The sequence below is a fragment of the Stegastes partitus genome, unplaced genomic scaffold (assembly GCF_000690725.1).
Source record: "Stegastes partitus isolate 25-593 unplaced genomic scaffold, Stegastes_partitus-1.0.2 Scaffold74, whole genome shotgun sequence".
Lineage (NCBI taxonomy): Eukaryota > Metazoa > Chordata > Actinopteri > Pomacentridae > Stegastes > Stegastes partitus.
The window spans coordinates 618,933-642,899 of NW_007577805.1; the positions used below are offsets into that span (position 1 = coordinate 618,933).

General features: G+C 41.6%; 1 protein-coding gene across 5 annotated transcripts in view; it reads right to left on the reverse strand.

The window, feature by feature from the left end:
- The window catches only part of ppfia2 (PTPRF interacting protein alpha 2), an 82,678-nt gene that overhangs the window by 17,214 nt on the left and 41,497 nt on the right, over nt 1-23,967 (reverse strand). For all 5 annotated transcript variants that reach the window (XR_520007.1, XR_520006.1, XM_008276483.1 and 2 more), the window contains 14 exons: nt 23,309-23,526; nt 20,895-21,135; nt 19,438-19,467; nt 19,152-19,282; nt 17,132-17,313; nt 15,765-15,855; nt 12,314-12,395; nt 10,481-10,681; nt 5,032-5,064; nt 4,728-4,903; nt 4,416-4,513; nt 4,152-4,327; nt 3,079-3,147; nt 1,939-2,095 (listed from right to left, as the gene is read on the reverse strand). Coding sequence is in view for 3 of the 5 variants with exons in the window: in XM_008276483.1 (XP_008274705.1) it covers nt 1,939-2,095; nt 3,079-3,147; nt 4,152-4,327; nt 4,416-4,513; nt 4,728-4,903; nt 5,032-5,064; nt 10,481-10,681; nt 12,314-12,395; nt 15,765-15,855; nt 17,132-17,313; nt 19,152-19,282; nt 19,438-19,467; nt 20,895-21,135; nt 23,309-23,526 (1,885 nt within the window). In the remaining 2 variants the exon portion in view is untranslated. The remainder of the gene's footprint in view (nt 1-1,938; nt 2,096-3,078; nt 3,148-4,151; nt 4,328-4,415; nt 4,514-4,727; nt 4,904-5,031; nt 5,065-10,480; nt 10,682-12,313; nt 12,396-15,764; nt 15,856-17,131; nt 17,314-19,151; nt 19,283-19,437; nt 19,468-20,894; nt 21,136-23,308; nt 23,527-23,967) is intronic.

Below are 23,967 nucleotides of genomic sequence, written 5' to 3' on the forward strand. Positions count from 1 at the left end.
ATATTAAATAAATGTTCATTTAAGTTCAACAATATTATGTCATAGTTGTTATTTTTCAGTTGTCAGATGCAAATAAACAGCAACGACAACAAAAGAACAACATATCAGCATATACATGGTCCATTGTCTGGTTTGCGCTCTAAATAATTGACATCGACAATCGAAAAACCCACATCAGTCAACCACAATGTGAGCTGACATTATTTTTTCAATGTGGGACTTTTGTAGTTTTGGCCATTGTAACTATTATCAACATTAATATATGTAAACAAATAATTGCTGAGATCTAAGAACGTGAAATCAGAAGTAAGGGGAAACATGCAAGAGCAGTCAACGGTCACACAAGTTTTAAACAAATACCCTGTTTAGCCAAACTTTCCGTTTAAGAAAAACATCAAAATTACAATTAAATTTTCATTTTGCAATTTATTATTGTGCAGTTTCCATGTGCAGTGAAGGATTTTGGGTTTGCACACTTTACGTCTGGCTAAACTGTTGTTTGCTGCTTGTCTGATCTTCTGGCTGCTCTTGTCCTGACAAACTTTTTAATGAGTTTTTCTACAACCCCAGGTTGGACATATTATTACCTGTGTTTCCACTGCGGCCACACAGCAGAGGATAGCTGTGCTGAGCCACACTGCCGAGCAGAACCGACCAGAGCCTCCTCCTCCGTCCTCAATGTCCAAACTGTGCCGGAGGCTACAGAGACATCTTTATAAAGTGTTCGGCTCTCAGTGCTGTTCTCAGTGCTTTTACCTGAATCTCTGTGGTCTGAAGTCTGTCCCTGTTTGTACTTTCAAAGCGTCATCCTGGGAAATGCAATGTGTTTGTCACCAAATTAGCAGATTGTCAGTCGCGGTTCAGGTAAACTACTTCCTGTGTGGTGCAGTGGAAAAACAGCCAGCATGGTTTCAGCCATATATACGGCTCAACTACTTCCCCACAGTGGATGACCTCTATTAATTGTGACACTTTCCCAAATCTCAGCAATTTCTTTGGTGTTTCTTTGCTTTCTGTTATCATAACCAACAAATGATGGCCAAAACTAAGAGGGCCCAGGTTGTACTAAACCAGCATTGTCCTTTACTATAAGCCTGTTGAAGCCAGTGTCCTCTTTTAACAGCAGAGGGATGAGGAATGACACAGACTGTCGGTTTTAGTTCCTGAAACATCCAAGACGAACTGTTGACCTATGTAAACCTCCTGATTCAGGCCAACTTACATAGCGCCGCTCAGCCACCTTTTTGTTTTTGCTGCTTCATAACTGTAACTTCAAGGGTTACACCAGCAAGCATGGGTCCTAATCCATAACTTGACCCCCCTAGTTTTTTGTTTTTTTTTTTTTACTACCAGGGTGACAAGACAACTATTTTGCAGCTCTGCAAAACAACACCCTTGGAGTTAGAGATTAAAGAGTAGTGGAGTTAGAGAGAGAGAGAAGAAAGGCGAGGGTGAGAGACCACAAATAAAAAGGAGAGATACAGCAGGACAGTGGTTGGCAGAGATTATGTGAAGAGGGAGGAGCAGATGTAGAATAATAATAATAATAATAATAATACACGCAGGGCCAACAAGCCCAGAACCTTCAGAGGGGCATATCTGACCTTGAAACCAATCCAAATACATGTCGTCAGGACTGTCATCCAGCGCCTCATAGAGGACTGCAGAACAGCCGTCACAGAGTCAGAGAAAACAAGAGACACAGTGAGAATGCTCCCGAGAGCAGAAACTCCTGCTCTCAGGTGCGGTGCTTTCATCTACCTGTGCAACAGGTGGACACAACCTTTGTGTTGTTGTGTCTAAAAGCCAGACTGCAGAAATTATCCAGCTTTACCACATTTCATTTGCTATAAAATAGTAGCAAGCCTGTAGATTGTTTTGTGAGTGAGAAAGAAAAGAACTGAAGTGCAGAATTGAAGTGCAGAGGCAGGCTCTTACCCTCTGGGGGCAGTCTTCGGGAGTGACCGGACGTCGCAGTGAGACGGAATCCCGCAGGGAGCGTTTCTGCTGATCCGGGCATCATGCTGATGCCGTGGACGTCTCGGGGAGGGAACTGCCTCCGCCACGATGGACCTCGGAAGTCTTTGTCGTCACACTGATGCACAGAAAACGGAAAACAAATATGATTGGTCAGTGTACTGGATAAAGTCAGCGAAACAAAATTAAACAAAAGGACATTTTATTTTTTTAAAAAGTCTCGATTGATGTGTCATTACTTCAGGGATAAGATGACGGTTTAGTTTGTATCCCCAAATATTTAAAACAACTGTCACATTAACTCTATGAACCTTGAGTCCTGCAGCACTATGGAAACAGTGCAACCATGACCAGAAGTAGAGAGAACTCAGAAGTGTCTAGTGCGGATTGTGACACAGTTATAATGACAAATCATCAAAAAGTTAAAAAAAAGAAAAAAAAAAAAAGGAACATTTCTTAGATTTCTTATTTCTTTTGCAAAACTTTGAATAACCCGGAGTCGACATGTTGAGCATTTTTCCAAGTGCTTCATGGTTCCACCTACAAGCACAGATTTTTATTTTATTTTATTTTTTTTTCCAGAACCTGGCAAAAGCAGTGATTTATTTTTTGATGAATGTTTTAATGAGACATGTGGAGTTAAGTGATTTAAATGGAGTACAAATTTAAGCACAGATTTTGTTAATTTTCCAAACTGAACTACGAGTCACACATAATTAGTTCAACTGGGCTGTCAAGCTGAAAATTGATTCTTCCTGTTTTTGCAGTTTCTGGCTCATAAATTATGTCATTTTGGAGATTTTTTTAAAAAAAAACACAACAAACCTTTCAAACCTGATGGACGGTTTTGGTGTTTAGAGGATTGGATATACAGTGTACACTTTAAATACAATGATAACAAAGCAGCTTAATTTAACTGATCAAATTCAAAAACAAAACTTCACTTCAAAAGAAAAAAATGAGCCAATAGCTTATGTTTAACCGTCTAATAAAGCTGCTGAATGTGTAGCTGGTGCAAATCCTCTGAAATGACTAAAAAGCTTTGTTATGACTTCCACCTCACAGTGGTGGGATGTCTCAGTGCTGATAGTTGTGTCTCACCTCATCCAGTCTCCTGTCAGTGCCCAGCGCCAGCAGATTATTGTACTCTCGCTCCAGAATCTGACGTGCCTGAAGGGAGGGAGGAACAAAAAAAGGAAAAAAAAAAACAAAATTTACAGCATATTCTAATTTTCACAAGGCCAGCTATTTTTAGCAGCCTGGTAACAGAGGCAGCTGACACGTTACGTTATTTGTGCTGCATATCCACTTTACCCTGAGTATAGATGAGATAAGCAGTGAAAATTCACAGGGCAACCTGCCAGGGTGACAGTTGGCAAATCTGCATGTTCTGATTTAGATTGCACCAGCTTTTGAAGGCCGATACCAACATTCCTCTATTTTTGGACTGAAGCTGGTGACAGATGATATTTCTGCCCATATTCTGCACCTTTACATTTGCCAGTGTCAGTGCCAAAAAAGAAAAAAAATCTTCAAGATGTCTCCTTCACAATATGGGATTTCCATATTGAATGAGGAAAACCTATGAAATTATATCAAGGCTATGAAATTTAGAAAAGGGTAATGCTGCTATTATAAGAAGGAACTTAGTTTAAGTTCACTCTCTGCCTGTCTGAGCTGCCAAAGCTGATGTAAATATACTGTACAAGGTGTGTCAGAAAGGTTCCAGGACTGGTGTTCCAAATTACAAACTACCAGTTTTCCCCTTCAGATGATCAACCAGCACGTCTACAAAGAGATCCTGCTGCGTTTGCTTCGTTCAGTGAACATCACCGTGCTGGAGCAACCTCCCTACTCACCCCACCTGACTTAGTGGGATTGTTTCCTCTTCCCCAAGCTCAAGGGGGTCATCAAGGGGATCCATTTTGAAGACGTGGACGACATCAAGATGGCTGTGATGACGGAGCTGCAGAGGATCACGGAAGAATCCTTCCAGGAGTGCATGGCGGCGTGAAAGAGAAGGCTGGGAAAGTGAGCTAGTCTCCAGGGGGATTACTTGGAAGGGGAAAACTTGTAGTTTGTAGTTGAAATAGATCTTTTGTGACACCAGTCCTGAAACTTTTCTGACACACCTCGTACACTGTATAGCTGTGGTAATGATGCAGCTCCAGTACCTGAGTGTTTTGGTTGGGGATCTGGAGGAGCAGCGCCAGGCTGCTGTAGTCAAAGTTGTCATCCAGGGCGACCAGAGCTCCGTGCACACCGCTCTCCAGCAGGATGTTGGCGTAGTCCCTCAGGCCTATGCTCTGCACCCAGCGGATGACCCGCTCATTACTCCACACCAGTACGTCTGCAGGCACGAGTAAAAAATTAATACTTTTTCCATCCTGATTTGGCCTTTTATGAGGTTGATAAATCTGTATTCTGGGTATACGTGCCTCTCATTTCATGCTGGCTCTGCTCCCTGCGTCTCTCCAGTTCTTTTCGGTCATAGTTGAGCTTCTTCAGACACATGATGCCGTACTGTAAACTTGTTCTGATGTTACAAAAACACAGTGAAAGAGAAGAACTTTATCCATGTGCTACACCTGGTTGGTCAGCATCTTCCAAAAAAAACCTCCAATGGAAGAACTAGCAGAGATAAGTACGACATGCTGTATGAGTAATTTACATCTTTGAATCAATATGACCACAATTTTAGAGGAATTAAGGATTTTTCTTTCTTGAGGTCGGTGATGTGAGTCCAGTACCTGTGGAAGCTGTCCACCATTTTAAGGTGCACCCTCAGGTCCTTCTTGGTGAGGTGGTCCAGCATGCGGGCGTCCACTAGGCACTCCATGAAGTAGCTGCGGTACTGAGGTAGTCCTAGACTGGGCAGCCACTCGTTCCCTATCCACTCATGATTCATGTCGCCATAAGCAAGAGTCTGATAGAAAGCACAAAGTCAGTAAAACTCACAGCTTATTCTGATTTACAAAAAAAAAAAAATGCATTTAACTGATGCTTCTGCTGCACACATTTTCACACAGACTGTAGGAAGTCGTCCCCCCTTACCTGTGCCCAGCTCCCCTCTTCAGACTCTGACTTCTGAGTCAAACACAAGGAAAAGACAAAGTGTAGTCATGAGAGAAAATGCAACCATAACAAATCCTGCAAAATGTCTAAAATGCGATGGGCGAGTAATAAAAAAACAAAACAAAAAAACGACCTACAGTGCATTCATGTATCCTGAGAACGTTTTAGCAGCAGCTGTTGAGGTAATGATTTTTGTTTTTCTTTAGGTGTCAATAACACGACCTCCCAAACCTGTCTCTGGTTACCCAAAGCTGAGCTTGTCTGTGCTGCTTCTGCATCGAAGTCATATGAAATTTATTCCCAACTTTTGCTACATTTCAACAAACCTTGAAGGAACTGTAACCAGCTTTCAAGTAAGTTAAAAGGAAAAGAAAGTGCCGAGCTAAATTGCTTTTTTTAAGCTCAAATGTGGCCCGGCCTGACAGCTTCCATTTGGGTTGGAAATAGGTTACTAATGGGCTAAAAATTCTATTAGACTGGCTTTTAGCTTTGTAGTTCCTGCAGGGAGAGAGAAGATGCCGCTAGATGCTTATAATGTATGTTGATTTTTTTATTTTATTTTTTTAAATAAAAAGGCATTAAAAGAAAGCCACAGAACTGTAATGTAAAGTGTGTTTGGCACTCAAGGTTGAAGTGATGTCTCTGTGGAGTGAAGGTACTGATGGAATCCAGTCATGTGTTCTATTCATTTCAATTAAGACCCAATATGATAATTACACATAATCATTACATTCATTACATAAAGACAAACCTTCCTGCTACGGTAAGTACTCACCCATAACATGGAACATCCTGAGAGTTCAAACCTCACTGCACATTAGATCTCTACACGTTTGTCTTTATTTTTGCCTGTGATAAGAGTTTTTTTTAATTTGGAGACAAATGCTACATTTCACATGCAGCTTCATTAAGCCGACTCCCTGATGTGCGAAACCTGGAGGAAGCCGGCTGCTAAATGTGATTTAAATAACTTCTGCTGTGTGGTGAGTAACAGTACAACAGAAATAAACAGCCTAGCCTTGATGATTCACGACCTTCATTATGGAGATGGACCGAACCAAACAATAACAAAAAAAATAACTGACTTAAAAACTTCACCAGTAAGAGAAAGCACACCATTAGTACTGACAAGAGCCTCACAGAACAGGAAGGGGTTTAAATTTGCATGCCTTCTCCGACCATCACCGTCCACTCTCATACACTCATCTGACGCACGACTGACGGACAGAAAAGGGCGACAGTAAAGGACACAGTGGGACTGACCGTTTTGGAAGGGGCTGCCAGGGTCTCCATCTCCTCATGGGTCACCCACACATTGCCTGACGGCTACAAGGGGCAGAGCCCAAGAGACAGAGCAGCAGCAGCAGGGTTGGTAGTAGAGGTCCGGTAGGAGGGGCAAGCAGTGTTAAAGAAGAAGAGCAGCACCACTGTAAGCCAATAGTGTTATAGCATCACAGTCAGATGATGAACTGGCCCCAAACCCGCCAGGGGTCGAAGGGCATATATGCAAAAGGACAAAAAGAACACAGTACAGCACAGAACATCCCGACGTTTGGCAGACAGCAGATGTACAAGTGACACGAAGACGTTTGCCATGCACAACAAAGAATAAATTAGTACCATTAACACCGACAGACACACAAACCCCACATTCCTCCTTCCACTCCCTCCGTCTTCTACCAGCAGAGGGTCACTTCATTACACAAAAAAACCCGCCATGTCTGATGGTATCTGACCACATCATATCCATCTGTCTGTGTCTTATTGTCCACACAAAGGTTTCAAATTCACTACTGAATGCACCAACTAAATGTTTTGTGTTTATGGATAAAAAAATGACATGAACGATTAACCTTCTGAACCAAAAGCAGTTTGGCGTTCTTTTTGCTCCTGTCACATTTTTACTCACTGTGAGCTATTTTATCACTCTAATATAAAATCCTGACACTTTATGGAAACAGCACAAGCATTGATAGAAGAAGAGAAAACTCAAAAATGTCTTTTGTGCATTATGGCAAAGTTATAATCTTTAAAAATGACTAAATAAAAGCTGAATTTCTTTTTTGGTATTTTTAGTTTGCATTGACGCTTGTTTCTCATGTGTTCTGTAAATACACAGCCTGCAGTTCAGCTGAACATCACTAATGGCGTCCAAACTATGCTACCAAGTGTGGAACTTTTAGTGTTTTTTTTCCAGAATCTTGGAAGAGCAAACACTTCATTTTTTTCAGATTTTTTTAAACTAAGACATGTAGAATAAAGTGAATATCTCAACTCAACTCAACTTTATTTATACAGCACTTTATGCTTAAATATGCTTCCATCCGTTTACGTTTCCTGACAGAAAGGCAGCAATTCTTTCTGCTTCTACAGTGTCTGGCTCTGATAAATACTGTAATTTTGCTGATTTTTTTTGAAAGACATCCTGTCTTTCAAAAAAAGAAAGTTGCTGGTGGGTTCAGAGGGTTAATCATCCGATCATTTTAGGTCTTTGTCCAGCTCCATCTGTGGTTTCTGCCTCCACAATACAATGGAGAACTGGAATTCTACTTTAAAAATGACACATAATTGACAGTAGTGTGTGTGTTTCTATAGGCAGTCCTCACACTGGACAGATATTACCAACACTATCCTGTGTGGCTACAGGTAACTACGAACTAATCTATGAAAATCAAACCTTTAAATCCTTCCTCTATACTCATTGTTTATTTGGATGTTTTTTCATGGTAACAGTGAGGCAGCAGTGGTTAACCACATCTGAGACTCTCAACAGCCTCTCTGCATGTTTGAGGGGATCCAGTTGTAAAATGACTGAGTCTGACAATCCTGCTTGACATACACAGCATTTACAAAGTCAATTAACCCCCTCTGTTAAGTGCTTGGAGGGTTTTAAGTGCGACAATAGGCCCGTCGTAGTTTGGGGGGAGTTTGTCATCAGACGTGGCGTCTCATGCTCCGTAATGAAAGTTTCATGAGGTGTGGAAGCGGAGCTAAGTGGTAGAAGACGGGGCGAGGTAAAGGAGTAGTGGCACAGTTATTCAACAACGGGAGAGGACAGAAAAAGTGCCAGAGATTCTGAGTTATGAGGGTTGCATGCATACTCGTACTGTCTTATAAAGACACAAACTTTAATGAATGCTCTCGACTGGGTTTATGTGACAGCGCGCAACTTCTCACGCCTGTGTGATGTATGGGCTGCATTGTCGGCGTGTGTGTACCTTTTGTGTACAGCGTATTAGTCCTTGCTCTGCAGTGTGAACAGTTGCTATCATTAAGAAACAGCGGAGTCCTCAGAGACTGTATGCAATTACCATGACAACAGGGAGCTGTGAAAGCAACCGTGGTGTGGAATAACTTGAGAGCTAAATTACAGTACACGCCGGAGCGGTGTTTTACAGTCTGGGCCATCTCAGACTCCCACTGTAATATTCACTTATCGCTAAGACTGTGGGCTTAAAAACATATATAGACACAAATATAGATGTTGCTGACAAATGTGCGGGGCGGATCATAACGCTTCTGCGCGCTAATTGTTTGTTGGCCACCTACTCGTGTTACCCATGTGTGAAGGCGTGGTACATGTGAAGCAGAGAAGATGTTCGGTCACACAAACATTTGCTTTGGAGGCAGAAATGACATATTTTTGGGTCAAGAAACCTTTTTTTTTTTCTGGCTAGAGTGTTGGAAAAACACTGAGTAAAAATGGTCAGGAGGAATATGTGTGTCAGAGCTCTTGTTGTTACTAGAGAGGAAAAAAAATTAGCTTCTCATCCTGAGAAACCGATGTCAGAATGCTAGGCTTGTTAATATTTCATTTCCATTTGAAGGCAGGAGCAATTTTTTTTTTTCGCAAGTCATACAAATTGTACAAGAAGCACAACAAATACAAAAAGACAATTTACAAGGACCAACGTATATAGCATTTTTAACACATAATGTACGCTTTAGAGGTTCCATATGGTAAAAATCCATTTTTGTTGTGTCTCGTGCTTGTTAACTACTTGAAGGTGTAAAGTAAAAGCTGTCAAAATATGAATTTATGTTTACTTCTGCTATTCCCCGGACAACCAGACAGCCTCCCAGCTTTACAAACCAGAACACTTCTTACTGAGCTGCTATGTTCCAGTTGAGGACCCAAAATCCATCTATAGCTCAAATGTCCACCAGGTTCTATTTGCTTTTGAAGCTGCTTCTGCGAACTCTAAAATTTCTAGTGCAAAATACACCAAATGTTCTTCAGCAAGAGTGAACATGTCAGTCTTCATGCACGCCCAGTATCTAAGGAATGGAAAACCCAGTATATCACTTTATTTTAAATGTTACCACAACAACAGGTTAGTGTTAGCATGGTGTGGCTAATATAGCTAATACTACCATCAACTTTGATCAGTTTTCATTTACATCTGTGTACTTCCCTCCTTCCATCTGTGCTCGTATGCACTATATTTTCATACAACCAAATTCCCAATAAATCTGATTTACATATTTTTCTGTCAGATGACGAAACGAGTAAGAAATACTGACTGAAACAAAGTCCATTAAGACTACATGTTAACCAGCAGTCGCTTCATAGCTGTTTCCAAGCTGCACCACTAAACATAGATTTTTAACACAGTGCTGCCTGACAAACTCACTGAACACATCTACATTGTGAATTGGTGATATTTTTAGATACAATTGCCACTTAGAGAGAATCCCGGTCACTCATTCTCATCAGCTGACATGTGGCCGACTGTTTTGCTCAATCACAGCTGCAGAGAGAGTCTTCTTCCTGAAGGAGGCCTGAACAGCAGCAGCTAAAACCAGAGGCCATACAGTCATGAGGAAATAAACCATCTTTGTAGTATTTGAGGACATGTGAAACCTCCCTTGGCTACCTTAAAATGGGAAAAATATGGGACTTTTAAAAGCACTACAACAAAGTAAAATTGGGCGGAAGTTGAAGGAAATACTTTCTTTCTGACAGTTAGATGTGATGGTTCATAACACTCTGTCTGCCTGTTTAAAGTGAAGAGGAAACCCATAAGTTTATCTTAGCATAAAGACTGGAAACAGCAGGAATAATATGTCCAACCCCTAAAACTGACTGAAAAGAACTTTTGAGGTGCTAGTCACTTACAGGGCTACGCTTGCTGGTTTCCCATTTCTAAGTCCTTGTGGTACGATTATAGGTTTCAATAGCTTCATATCAAACAGACGGATATTAAAGTGTTATTGATCTTTTCATCAAATCCTGACCAGAAAGCTAAAACACATATTACCTCTCGACATTTAATCCATTCAGATTAGTACCCTAGCTCCATCTTTGCCATTTCAAGCCAATTGTGAGTTTACTTCTTCCTCCAGATCAGTGCGACCCTCAGCAAATGTTTGTAGAAATAAAATTCCAGTCTGCGTCCATGTTGCCACATGTGGTGTTTTTACTCACGGTTCTGGAGGTGGGCGGGGCCGAGGGGCTGGTGAGGGAGACCATTTCCTGTATGGCCAAGCGGAGTTTGAGCCGGTGCAGAGGGTTACTGATGCCAATCTCCCTCTGGATCTCGGTGTCGGACAGGGCCGACATGATGGCGCCGCTCTTCACGTTGGCTCGGCACGCCGCCACGTACCAGGCCGGCATCCCCAACCACAACTACACCGCACGGAGAAGAGGCGAAGGGGTGAGGTTAGTTTGTTGAATGTGAAAAGAGAGAAACTAAAGCTGGACCTACAGACTTGAACATAAGATTTACATTTTCTGTGGTTTCATTTTATATTTATGCACGCATACAAATTTCTACTTTTTAAAAAATCAGTAGTTATTTCTTGTAGTTTTGGAGAATTGTGTCCATAACAGCCAACACTTGTTTCATAGGATCTTGCCAAGAATACTGTTGATAGGCACGACTGAACACTTGTTGAGTTGTCAGTTCTAAAAATATGTAATGCTAGAACAAATACTGCCTGTCAGAAGCTCAAAATTATATAACTGCCTCAGAATTTGCTGTTTGACTCCATCCTTCACTGGAACATTGTGGTGGTGGGATTGGAAAATTGGCTGCTTGCTGTATGTATCCGAACCAAACATTAGGGGGCAGAAGTGTGTCTATGTTTTGGCATTTCCATCAGTGGAAAAAAAAAAAAATGGCAGTCACAGACAGAGTGATTCACTGCAGTGATGCATCACACATGGTTGGACTATTATTTTTAGCTTTATAATCAACACTGTTGTCTCTAAATGTGAGCGCTGATTATTGGAGTCATGGCTTAATTATGTTAGTAATGTAGGTCAAGTCAATAGGAAGCCTCTGAGGAGGAAAAGTGAAGCTGTTGAGTGTTTACATGAACCTTAAAACCCCCCTCTGGTGAAGATCAAGTTGTTTTTTAAAACAAATCTTGTTCACATTTCCATGCTAGACAATATATCAACACCATGACTGAGCATTTCCACATTGAAACGTCACTGATGACAATCTGAAAAACACAGATTCTGATTTGCTGGGTTTTATATGCAACAAAGACAAGGAACCAATGCTGTCAACTTGCAGAGTGGGACTTTCTGTATTATTATTCTTCTCCAGCATCATTTCCAAACATGTAAGAATGAGTCACTCCAGCGTTACAACTTGGCATTATGTAGCGCAGAGTAGTTTTCTTCAGTGTTAAACCAATCACAGAGATGGTCTTAAAGTTCCTCTGTGTCGCTTTGTGTTGACTATACCAGTCATGTGACAAAAAAGGTCAAAACTATAAATAATGTCCACATCAGAAATCTGTATTTTCATAAATAGTAAGGAGAACTTCTAAGACATGAACTCAATATCGTGTGAATGTCGTTGCTGAAACTTCAAACTGTTCTCCGACGGAAACATCAAACTGACATTAGCTGGCAATGATCAAACCATCTTAAATAAGAATAATCTGAAATACTTCCTGTATGTGTTATTTAAGTTACACTGCATCTCATTTTGTTGGTTTGGATCAAAAGGACTCATAAGGGAAGATGCATCTTCTCAGGATTTTAATTGAGTTTTATTATAACAAAGCTGAAGTCTGCTAAGATTGAATTTCCCTCTAAACTAGTTCACTTAAGAATCCTTCTTGTGTACATATTATGCTGATATTCAATGTGTATATATATATATTTCAAAAGATTTTATTTCTTGCCATTGTGTAGAGCAGTTTTCAGTGTCAAATCCATGATCGGAGATGGTCTTAAAGTCTCTTTTTTTGTATCTTAGTGTTGACTCTACCAGCTCTTATTCTACAAACAGTGAGCATTTACCTCCAGCCAGGCTACCACTGTGGGTCCGTCCCACTGGGCGAAGGGTAAACCCTTTCTCCTGGCCTCCTCCAGCAGCTCGTGTCTGAAGGCAGGGACAGAGGAGACCCGGCATGAACGCATGAACAGTAACATCTCAAAAACACACATTTTACTGATCCAACACCACACCCTCTTAAACGCTCTCACACACCTGCCACAAACCCCTGCAGTCGCATTGGTGTTGATCTGTTGCTGCTCTGTGTGTGTGTGTGTGTGTGTGTGGTACATGAGAGGAGAGTACTCATACACATTTTATCTCTCAGTCCAGCCTGTACACCAAGAGTGTTGAAAAGGGCAACGTTTTATCATTCATCTCTGCGCTAACAGAGAGGGGAGCAAACACAACTCCACTCACACGCCGGCGTCGTGTTACTGAGCTTATGAGGAAACTCACCGACCGAATTTACATTCTCTCTCTCTCCGACGCTGACATTAACATTTTCCCTGTGTGACACCTACAGTATTTCTCATTGAAATTCATGTGTCATTTGTTTCCAGTCATATTTACATAAACATCTTGTGCACCTGCAACTAAAAAAGGCTGTTACCGCTAACGTCGGAATGCTCGCTCTTGAGATCACTTGAAGTTTGGCACAATCAATCCTTGAACGAGGTCAGAATTTCCATAACAGTGTTTAGGTTTTGTTTTTTTTTTCTCTCTCCAAGAAACAAGGACTGACTCTCAAGCGTGCATTTTAATGCAAATTCTGATAATGTACACACACTTAAGAAATATAGAGGATCCTTGGCGGAGGCACTTTATGCGCTGAGTGCAAATGCAGTAATAAACATACACACCTGGAAGGCACCGTGCTGCAGTGCCGGCTCACTGAAGCTGGACTCCACATTGCTAATCTAAGCACAATTTCCCAACTCATCCCAATTCATTCTGCTGAGAGAGAGTTTTCTTTTATTTGTTTGTTCTGTTTGAATCATGCATCTGGGTATTTTTTTCTTCACATTATCTGCACTCGCTCTGCAGGTGTTTACCGAAGAGTGCCGTTTTGTTCCCGCCACACTTTTGAGGGTCGCCGCCGACCTACACGATGTAAATGTTATCGACGATGAGGAGCGACTCTTGGTCTGTCACGCACAGAGCTTTTTTTTTTTTTTCTATTGTGCTGCATCCTCCCACACTCTGCGAGAGACGGAGAAACTGATAAACAGCCTAAAAAAAAAAAAAAAGCCTGACAAACAGGGGGACCGAGGAACACACTCACACCCACACAATAAAACAGCACAGTTCTTATTCTATTTTGTGAACACATTTCATAACAAATCTCTGAACCGACAACCCCGTTCCCCTGAGCGCGTTGTCAAAGAGCTTGACAAAATGCGAGGAAGTGGGTCCGGTAATAAACACCGTCGGCGTTGAAGGCCTCAGTACAGTGAAAGGGCGCTTAAACACAGCTTACATGGCGTACAGAAGCCTACAGGTGAACAGAGGAAATGTGTTCCATCCAAACACAACCAGGTACATTCACTGTCTTATCTATCCAGCACATGGGGGGAGATAGAGCTCATGTCTTATGTTCAGGTCAGGTTTAATGCATGGAGAATACATCCACTGAACATAGCTGGGGAAAGGGAAGTAAGGAAACAGTTATGACAAATCATACAAACAAAAAGAACCTTTTTTTGACATTCCCATAACCAGATATTGCAGCTGGTTATTTTCCACACAAATAGATAGAGACACATATAAGGAGAGGAAGCCATTCTGGGTATAAAAATTGGGCCCCGGCTTTAGCGGCGGCACATTCTCTGTCCAGCCATGGGTGCAGCTGCCATTGAACTGTAAAAAGGGGGGAAGAAAAACGTCTTCATGTGGTAAATGAACGAAAAAAGAAAGAAAGCAAAATGGCGTCATTAACAGCCATGAAGGATAGATAGATAGATAAGAGACGTCAGCTTTGGCACTGGTCTTTCGGGAGAGGACGGATGGCAGGACGGACAGGAGAGATGGACAGACAGGGCAATATGGCTGAGACAATGGTCATATCCAGGAGGTCAGTTATACATCCTCACAACTTACCCGCTTTTGTTAGAGTCAGAGGATGATGAGAGGGGAGAGGAAGGGGGAGAGAGGAGAGAGCAAAAGAAGAGAGAAAAGAAGGAGAAAGAGAGCGACGGGGGAGACAAAAGTACACAAATGTTAATGAGTTAATAGGCAATAAACGCTCTAACAGAAAAGAAAAGAAAAAAAAAACACGTGCGCACACACTCAAACAAACACACCCACACACATATATCTCACGATGGAGGACATTCGTTTTACAGGAGCATCTGTAGATCAGTCAATAAAATGTCATCTTCTACAATGCAGTCCTGACCACATCTCGTGCAGCAGAAGAAAAATGAGAAATGCACTGAAACACATCAACACCCACCCGGCCCCTACTTTCATGGTCTTACATTCAAATGCTCAGTTACATTCAGATACTTGTTGCTACTTCTTGAAGGAAAAAAAACAAAACAAAAACAAAACAAAAAAACCACACCGACAATGAGATCACAGCGGTATTGATCGATCAAGATGCTGAAATGGAAAGTAGAGCAGGCAGCTTAATGGCATGCAGTGTGGAGGAGGCACCAAGATGCAAGGTGGTGGTGTGGCCTTAATCCCGGACACTGCTATGGAGAAGTCAGTGCAGTGGAAGGAAAACAACACATTTGTCAACATACAACACACAATACTCTCTATTGACCAACTACATGGGAGGCAAAGTTATTCGTCATGACAACTCAATGTGCACTTCGAGCAAATGACATTCATCATTTGGCACTGGGGCATGGCAATGCACATACACACACACACACACGCAAACACACACACATATATATTCTGCAACACTCCTGCTGAAAGATTTAATCTGGAAAGGGGGGGGGGTTTCCTTTTTCCTGGAGAGCAGGAGGCACCCGGTGTGAGTGTGATCTATAGGTGGTGTGTCAGGAAAGACATCTATAGCTTCCAAATTGTAGAAAAGCACCTTTTGTGGGATTAACCGGCTTTCCAGCCTGGACTAATAGTGCGACTGTTGTGAATACAGTAAGGCTGATCTCTGCTCCTGGATACTGATCCAGCTTCTGCTTTCTATCGATCCTGTTCTCAGCGTGGGCCGAGATATTACATACAGCACAGGGAAAAGAATTAGAGGGAAACACAAGGAGGTGGAGGCTGCAGCTACTGTCTGTGTGTCGAAGGTCAGATTGCATTCTATACTGTAATGCAGCAGTGGGGGGTAAGTACTGCAGATAGGTTGTAAATACAGCTTCCAGGCACGCTGTTTGCTCTAAATGTGACTGTTTCCTAAGAGCCGTGTGTGTTAGCAGATATATGTAAATGGACACTGTGTGAAGCTAAAGCTGCTGTTTCGGTGACTGGTGAGGTGGCACTTGGATTAAAGCTTACTTCTTTTTCAATCTGCGGTCCTTCTCAGCCTGAGTTCCCAACTTGCCCACCCCCATGTCCTGGCCCGCCATGTCTGGGTCCATCATAGTTGCTGTTGAGGGAGAAAAAAAAACAGATGAATACAAGCTGGAATTCAAATGATATTAAATGGATAAATACTTTTTTTTCAGGTAGTGTTTGTCTCTGATCATCTGGATTTTACAATAACACCAGAATTTACTGCACATTTATTACGCTGCTGTGGTGTTTTGACCCTTTGTATCACCATTATATATTTATATTAACTGAATTAGATGCAATCACAGTAACTTAGATGATGAATATGATGCATTAGGTTTTTCAGATGCTCATGCATTTTTAGCCTCTGTTTATGTCAGTAATACTGACGCTGCAGTGTGGATCTTCAGTGTCATCCTTCTGGGACTGCTGATGTGTAGTTTAGGGCTGTAACTAACAATTATTTTTATTGTCGATTATATTCTCAATAACTTTGATCTATAAAATGTAAGAAAATGGTAGAAAAAAAATGCTGATCAGCAAAATCCCTAAAATGTTTTGTTTCAATTTCTTGTCCTCGAGGAGGAAAGAAACTAGAAAATAGGAATTTAATTTAAAACATGAGAAAAAAAGACATTTTTGTCTTAAAAAAATCACTTCCAGTGACTAACTGATTATAATAGTTGCAGATGAATATAATCGTTAACACCTAATTGCTTAGTCTATTAATTGTTGCAGCTCCGGTGTGGTTTTGATGCAGCATTGCTATCATCCACTTCCTTTTTTAGACTGAAATCCTTTCTCTAAATGCTGAATTTCTTTTATATCTGAATCATCAGAAACTTGGACTTTTAGGGTTTTCCACATCATGCTTGTTGTTGCTGTAACCTGCTCCATCTCAGTTATAGTTGTTCCCCCTCTTTGGCTACAACAAAGCAGTTGTTGCTGGTTGATGTAAAAAGCATCAGTGTGGAAACGTTGCCACAGACACCAGATTTAAAACTCTGGTTTGTTGTGAAATACAGAGAGATTTACCTGCTATTGATGGGATTATTCAGCACTGTGTGAACTCATTTGGTTTGAATTTAACGAACAATCGTTTACAGGGTGAAGTCCCACACTCTTTAAGTGACAAGTTGTCTGTGTTTAGCAGTAGTAGAAGCTTGATTCTAACCTTCAGATGAGCTGATTTAATGTCCGGTTGTATGAACTTTGAGAGACTGTTTTAACCTACCAAGCAAATTTTTGGCTAGAAACAAGCACACATTCTTTAAAAGTGACATCATTCAAATTATAAAATGAAACACCACCACTTCACAATCAGTACAAGCTTCCATCAATGCATGCAGCCATCTGAGAGCAGCACTCACCTTGTGGATCCACCATGACCTGTCTGTGTGCTAGATGTGCCAGTCGGCCTTTCTCCTTCTTGCCAAACAGTCGCCCGATGGACGACTTGATGCCCTTCTTCTTTGGCTGTTTGTGGAGGGAGTCTTGGCTGCTGGCTACACTACTTAGGGCGCTGGCCTCAGCCTCCAGAGAGGCCACAATCCTGAGATCAAAGACACACACAGACAATAGGATTAAAAGAACGCTTTAAAAGTTTAAGGCAAACTTCAATTTTAGGAGAATTTCTTTCCAACATTTTGAATTCCCATGATGACCCCAAATACATGTAAAGTATATTTGTATTCGTAGTGGACTCACCACATATCATAGCAGTGTTATCTCACATCATGTTAATGCCTTTGCTCTGTTCTTCACTCTTGAAGCAAAAGTTAGACTTTTTTGTGTTGTATCTGAGAAATATTTCCTGCGTTCCCCAAATAAGTTGTGCCTCGCTGATGCTTAATCTTATCTGATATTATTACTGCAGCCTGAGCTTTAACGTTGAAAAAGTACCCTGATAGAGACTGCTGAAATATTATTAAAGGCAAAATTGCAGTTAAATGGGAAACTTCATCAACGAGAAGGAACATTTCTGCAGATCAGATATTGAACTGTCAGCTGCAGGGCTGCATCCACACAACATATCAGGGAGTTTGTACAGAATAGCTGCTGTTTACATCTCTCTGTCTGCGAACTTGGCAAATGCAGGAGATATCGTCCACTCTGTTACCACGAGACTCCAGGTTATACAACCCAGCGCTTTTTAGTATTTCTTGTATTGCATTTCTTATATAATTGCGCAATCTTGAGCAACTGTTAAAAAGCAATATCCCTGTGGTGATTATTAAAGCTTTTCTGAATCATTTCGTATTTATTCTTAGCAAGAACAGGCAGCGCTATGATGACTACACCATCAAAAACGAGTCCACAAAGCAAACATTTTACAAGAAAGACAAGCATTTTCACCCAAGATACAAAGCCAGCTGAACAAATATTTTTTTTGTACAGTTACACTACAAGGATTAATGACAAACTAGACTATTAAAGGACCCTTTATGAGCCTCTTTTCAGTAAACTAATAAAAATACCAAATGTCCCCTGAATTTGCCTTTAATTTTCAGCTCAAAATATCACAAACATGTTTCATTTCACCATCCTGTTCTAAACAGGCTGTTTCAGTGTCTGTAGCTGAAAATGCAGCTGAGTTGCTGCTGGCCACGCCCCCTTCAGGAAGAAGACTCGTTCTGCAAGTACAACCGTTGTTTTTAACTTGTGTGTAGTGAGTTTATGAGATGATGCCGTGATTATAAAATCAGTAGCTTAGCGGTGCGGAGTAGCACTTAAGAAATGGCTCTGGCTTGTGTGCATACAATAAATGCTAACGCTAACATTAGCCATATTAGCTGCAAAACATAACAGCACTACAGATTTTCCAGTTGTTGTGTAGGGTGACCAATCATCCTGATTTCCCAGTACATGTCCTGTTTTCACGTCCTGTCCATGGTGTCCTGGTTGTTTTTATAAAGTGATGAAAATGTCCTGGTTTTACATTTATTGAAATTATAAGGCATCTTTAAACTTGGAGTATCATATGAGTACCTCATTGACCAAAATATGGTCACCTTATTGTTGTGGGGACACTGCCAATAAAAATGAAAGTAATCCACTGCATCTTCAGTTCCCAAGATGTTGGGAGTACATGAAGACTCAGTGAGGAGGCAGGATTATGCTAAATTAAAGTGATACAGCTATTGGTTCCTCAGCTGGAACGTAGCAGCTCTGTAACATTCTTACCTGCTTGTAAAGCTGGGAGTCTATCTAGTTGTGCCCAACAGCTTGTACTTTACTTCTCTGAATGTTAAACAACCACAAAACAAATAAAACATGGTTTCCCCATAAGGGATCTTCAATGGCCGTTTCATGTGTCTAAATATTCAACATGAACTGAAAAACGACATCATTTCGTGACCAATAAGCTCACTTCCGCCTTCCGACACTCACCCTCGTGCATCATTGTGCGAGGAGGCTGGCAGTGTGTGTGTCATTCGGACAGTGCGCGGCGTCGGAGGGGGGGATGTCTCGCACTTTATGGTGGCCTTGTCCTCGCGGCCGTCCTCTTCAACCGCCGCTATCTGAGGGATGAGGGCAGAGCGGCGGGACGTTAAACGCGACCTCGGATGCTTGTGAGTCAACAATTTATCCAACGGTGTCATTACAGCAGCCGCTAAACCGTGGGTATATGAGAAGTTATAGGTAACTAGAATCATATTGAAAATGCTGTGCGTACCTTTCTCCTGTGTTTCCTCAAATCGCTCGGCTGTACGGTGAAGAGAAAAAACAACACAACTGTCATGATCCATGTGCTTAAGTACAGGGAAAGACATTAACACGTTGCATGTTGGTTATAACTGAAAGAATCGGCTCACTCCCACAAACATCATGCGCCATTAGATGCCTGAGAGTGTTTGTCATGTACAAGAGCACCTATTTAGAGACCTACACCGAGAGATTGGTAAACAAGTCACTTGGCAGATCAATAACATCAAGGCCTTATTCCTTTCAAAGCCCCCATTTGAAGAAGACATCTACACATTACATCCCTCTACTGCTGCAGTGGACTACGGGGGCGTTAAAGGAATATATTTAGAATGGTAGGCACATCTGGAGTGTTTAAGCCTCGGGTCACTGTGGAGACCATTAGAGAGGGAGAACATGTTATTGTGTATTCTAAGAGAAACTGTAGGGCCTCCCTTTGACACCTCGGTTGTGCGATGACAGCTTAGAGAGGCGGTCGGTTTCTGTTGCAGCTGTCAGTGCGCGCTAATTTAATACAGCAGGTCTTCAAAAATGTATGGATTCACTATATTTGCAGGTTAACATGCAGGGGGAGTGCAAACGTAGCAGCTGATGGCTTTGATTTCTTCTGCTCCCCTGACCCTTTACAAAAGAAACAACCGAAAACAACCAACTATAATATAATATTTTATATACAGTGGTCCAATGTTATAAAATGTCACAATTCATGATGCTAAAAATCAGTTAACGGCACAGATTTGTTCAATTTTACCTGAAAAAACACATTTTGTGTCCCGGCGTTTCAATTTTTTATACTTCTACACCTAAATCCTGATTAAAAAAAAAAAATAAAAATAACAACCTTTTGAGATTATTCAATAATCAAACCAAAAATTACACTAATAAAGGCTTTTAATTGTGTTGCTGTTGCTGTTCTGCACATGTGCAAACTTTACCCCCACATCTTCAAATGTTGCATACATACCTCATCCACTGTAGTTTCATGCTGGTGGTCGTGCTTAATATCATTTCTCATTAATTACTAGCCAAATTAATAATACATTTCCACTTGAATCATAATGAGCCTTATATGTCAATCTGACAACAGCACAGGTCACTTGAGGTCATACTAATCCTAATAAAAGGAGCAGTACAATGAATATAAACATGAAGCTCAGTTGCAAATCCCAAAATGTTCATTTAAAATCAGCTTGTAACTCTCATCTTTAGCCATAAGGTATTGACAAAACCTGGAATGAAACAGCTTTTCTAAAATCAAATGCCCACTTTTAGGTAAAAAATCGATGGAGCATTGTATGACTTGTTTGTGAAGCAGGTAAACAGCTAAAAAGAGGGTCAATAAATTATTTAAACAGCCACCGATGAATGTGTTTTGTGGCTTTGTCGACGTTATGACAGAAGATGCTCACAGACAGCAAAGTATCTCACCAGTGTCATGACCCCCATGCGCTCCATGTCGCGGGCGGGGCTTCGGGGGTCCAGTTTCGGGGTGGAGTGTCCGCTGGGAGGGGAGGAGGAGGCCAGGGAGGAGGCGGTGGCTGAGGCAGTGATGGAGGCTCCGTGGTGGTGCATTCGAGCCAGGTTGAGGCCCTCGAGGCTGACGCTGGCCACCCGGTTCTCAATCTCCTCGGCCCGCAGCTCCGTGGACTCCTTCTCTTCCTGGATCAGCCTGAGAGGAGGAGAAGTCAGTGGAAGGTATGTTTCTTTATCTCCGTCATATGATTGTCAATGTTGTGCAGTAGAGATCTACAGTTCGACTTAATGCTGATCCCAAAACCAAAGGTGTGTTGTCTTTGCAAAATCGCCATGAAAACATTTTTTAGAGCCAGAAATGGTTACGAGGTGTGTCAGAAAAGTTCAAGACTGGTGTCACAAAAGATATATTTCAAATCCAAACTATAAACAACAAGTTTTCCCCTCATAGTAATCCCCCTGGAATCTAACACACTGTCCCAGCCTTCTGTTTCACGCCACCATGCACTCCAGGATTCTTCAAGGATCCTCTGCAGCTCCGTCGTCACAGCCATCTGATGTTGTCCACGTCTTCAAAACGGGTCCCCTTGATGACCCCCTTGAGCTTGGGGAAGAGGAAACAATCCCACGGAGCCAGGTGGGGTGAGTAGGGAGGTTGCTCCAGCACGGTGATGTTCTTCTCAGCCAGGAACTGTGGGATGCTCAGGGCGTTGTGAGCAGGCACGTTGTCATGGTGAAGCAGCCACGACTCGTCCTGCCACAACTCTCACCTCTTCACTGAACGAAGCAAACGCCACAGGATCTCTTTGTAGACGTGCTGGTTGATCATCTGAAGGGGAAAACTGGTAGTTTGTAGTTTGAGTTTGAAATATATCTTTTGTGACGCCAATCCTGGAACTCTTCTGACACACCTCGTAAAACAGAGAGAGTTGTTGGATGTTGAACTACTCATCTGTTTTGCCTTTCGGTGAGATATCTAAGGACATTACTTCGTTTAAAGAAAAAAAAAAATCATTATGTCTAATTTAAACATTAGCCAAAAATAAACCCGTTGCTTTAACAAGATTTTGTATTTAAAAAACAAAACAAAAAGCAAAGCAATTGAACTTTTGTTTCTTAATGATTTACAGCATTTTTAACTGTGTTCCATTATAGAAATGACTTTTTTTTATTAGTTCTCTCTACTTCTAGCCATTGTTGTGCTGTTTCCATGGAGGTGCAGGATTTTATATTTCACTGAATATAGAAAAACAAAAACGTGATACAAGAATAGGCCCAGATATTGCCTGTGGTTAAGAGGGTTAAATGACGACAGACTCCAGAATACACATTTGTCGTTAAGTTGTGCATTTGTTAGAAGGCTCAAAAGGCAACCATGATAGCGGTGTCACTGCTACAGAATCCAGCCTTATCTTTGGAGGTGGATTTCTGGAGATTTGCATAACTAACTCCCTTAAATACCTGCAGTACCAGGCAAACTAATTAAAGGCCACACGTAAGAGATAAAAAGGCTAAAAGTCAAGTCATCAATTTTAACCGTACCCAGGATCTAACTTTGTAATTAGCTGAGAGCTCAACTCCTCGGATTCATGATCGCTACATGCCATCGGATCTGAATTAACTCTTCCTGAAAGAAATGTGGCAGCGCGCCTATTGACGCTGATGTAAATTAGCAGAGACCACAAGGTGCTTTAACAGCCCTTGAAATAAAGAACTAAGTGAAGTTGCGCCTGGGGTTATGAATACTTATCAGCACAAGATAATTGCGGCATTAACAAGCAAGAGGCAGATCACATTTCCCAAAACATCGAGTGCATGCAAGAATAGTGTTTGGCTCACGGTCAGAAAGAGCCACCGACAGACAACTGATACCTTCATGTGAGCAGCACAGACTCCTTTACGAAGACGTGGTTAGAGCTAGCAGCCAGTTTTCACCATATTTATGAGTAAAACATAAGTCCTTAGAGGGTAGATTATCATGCAACTGGGTTTCTTGTTGTATCTCTGGAATATTTTTTTCCTGCTTCTGTAGTCAGCACATGAATACAAGTCAATCAAAGTCAATGAGGTGTGGTAGTTAATACTAAACATATCGATTTTAAGTCTGATATCAAGCAAGGAGCTAAGAATAGAGCAAATAAGGTGCAGTTAAGAAATGTTGTTATAAAAGGAATGGTGAAAAGGAATATTACCCCACAGCAATCTGCAAAAAAGGAATCCCAAAAGGCCATCTTTCCAGGACATAATCTTAAAACCGTATCAAGCGGTAAACAGATCTCGAGTAAAACGGATTAAGAATGCGGCAGAAGAAGCCAATCAATACGTCTGGCCTGTTGTATTAAATTTATACTGCGCCGTGTGTCAGGTACCGAATCTCCTTGTTGATGGCGTCCAGCTGCTCCTGCAGCATCATGGCCAGGGTTTGTGCATCGGAGTGGCCGCTGGGGGACAGCAGGTCCATGGAGCTGAACAGCGTTTCCCTGTCGTCGTCGTCGATGTCCGACATCTCTGTATCGCTCTCAAAGTGGTGGCCCCCGAGGACGCCCAGCTGCTGGGAGCGCCACTCGTGCTCCCCCAGGGATTTAGCCTGCACACAGACACAGAGATGAATACAAAACAATATGTTTAAACGTATTTAGATAAAATCATGAGGCGTCCTCAGAAACCTGAAAACATTTTTGGTATGTCATCCAAGTTTCATTTTCTTTTCATTTTTTTCTCTTTTTTTCACATGGGTTGGGCACAGTTTCTTCGTTTATATCAACATTTTTATCCAAGTACTTGAGAAAATTAAATAGATTTGTACAAAGTATTTGTGTATATATATATATGTATATCAATGTGATAGCAGATTGATAGTAATAACAATAATAACACAAGAAGAAGAAACGTGGTTTGAGAGAGGGGTGAAAGAAGCCATCTATGTCAAACTGGAACGCCCATCCCTCAACAGAGGTGGAGGTCTGAGGCATCACCTCCCACCTGTTTACAATTCCCTAGGAAGATGAGCCACATTCACACCTAGCCA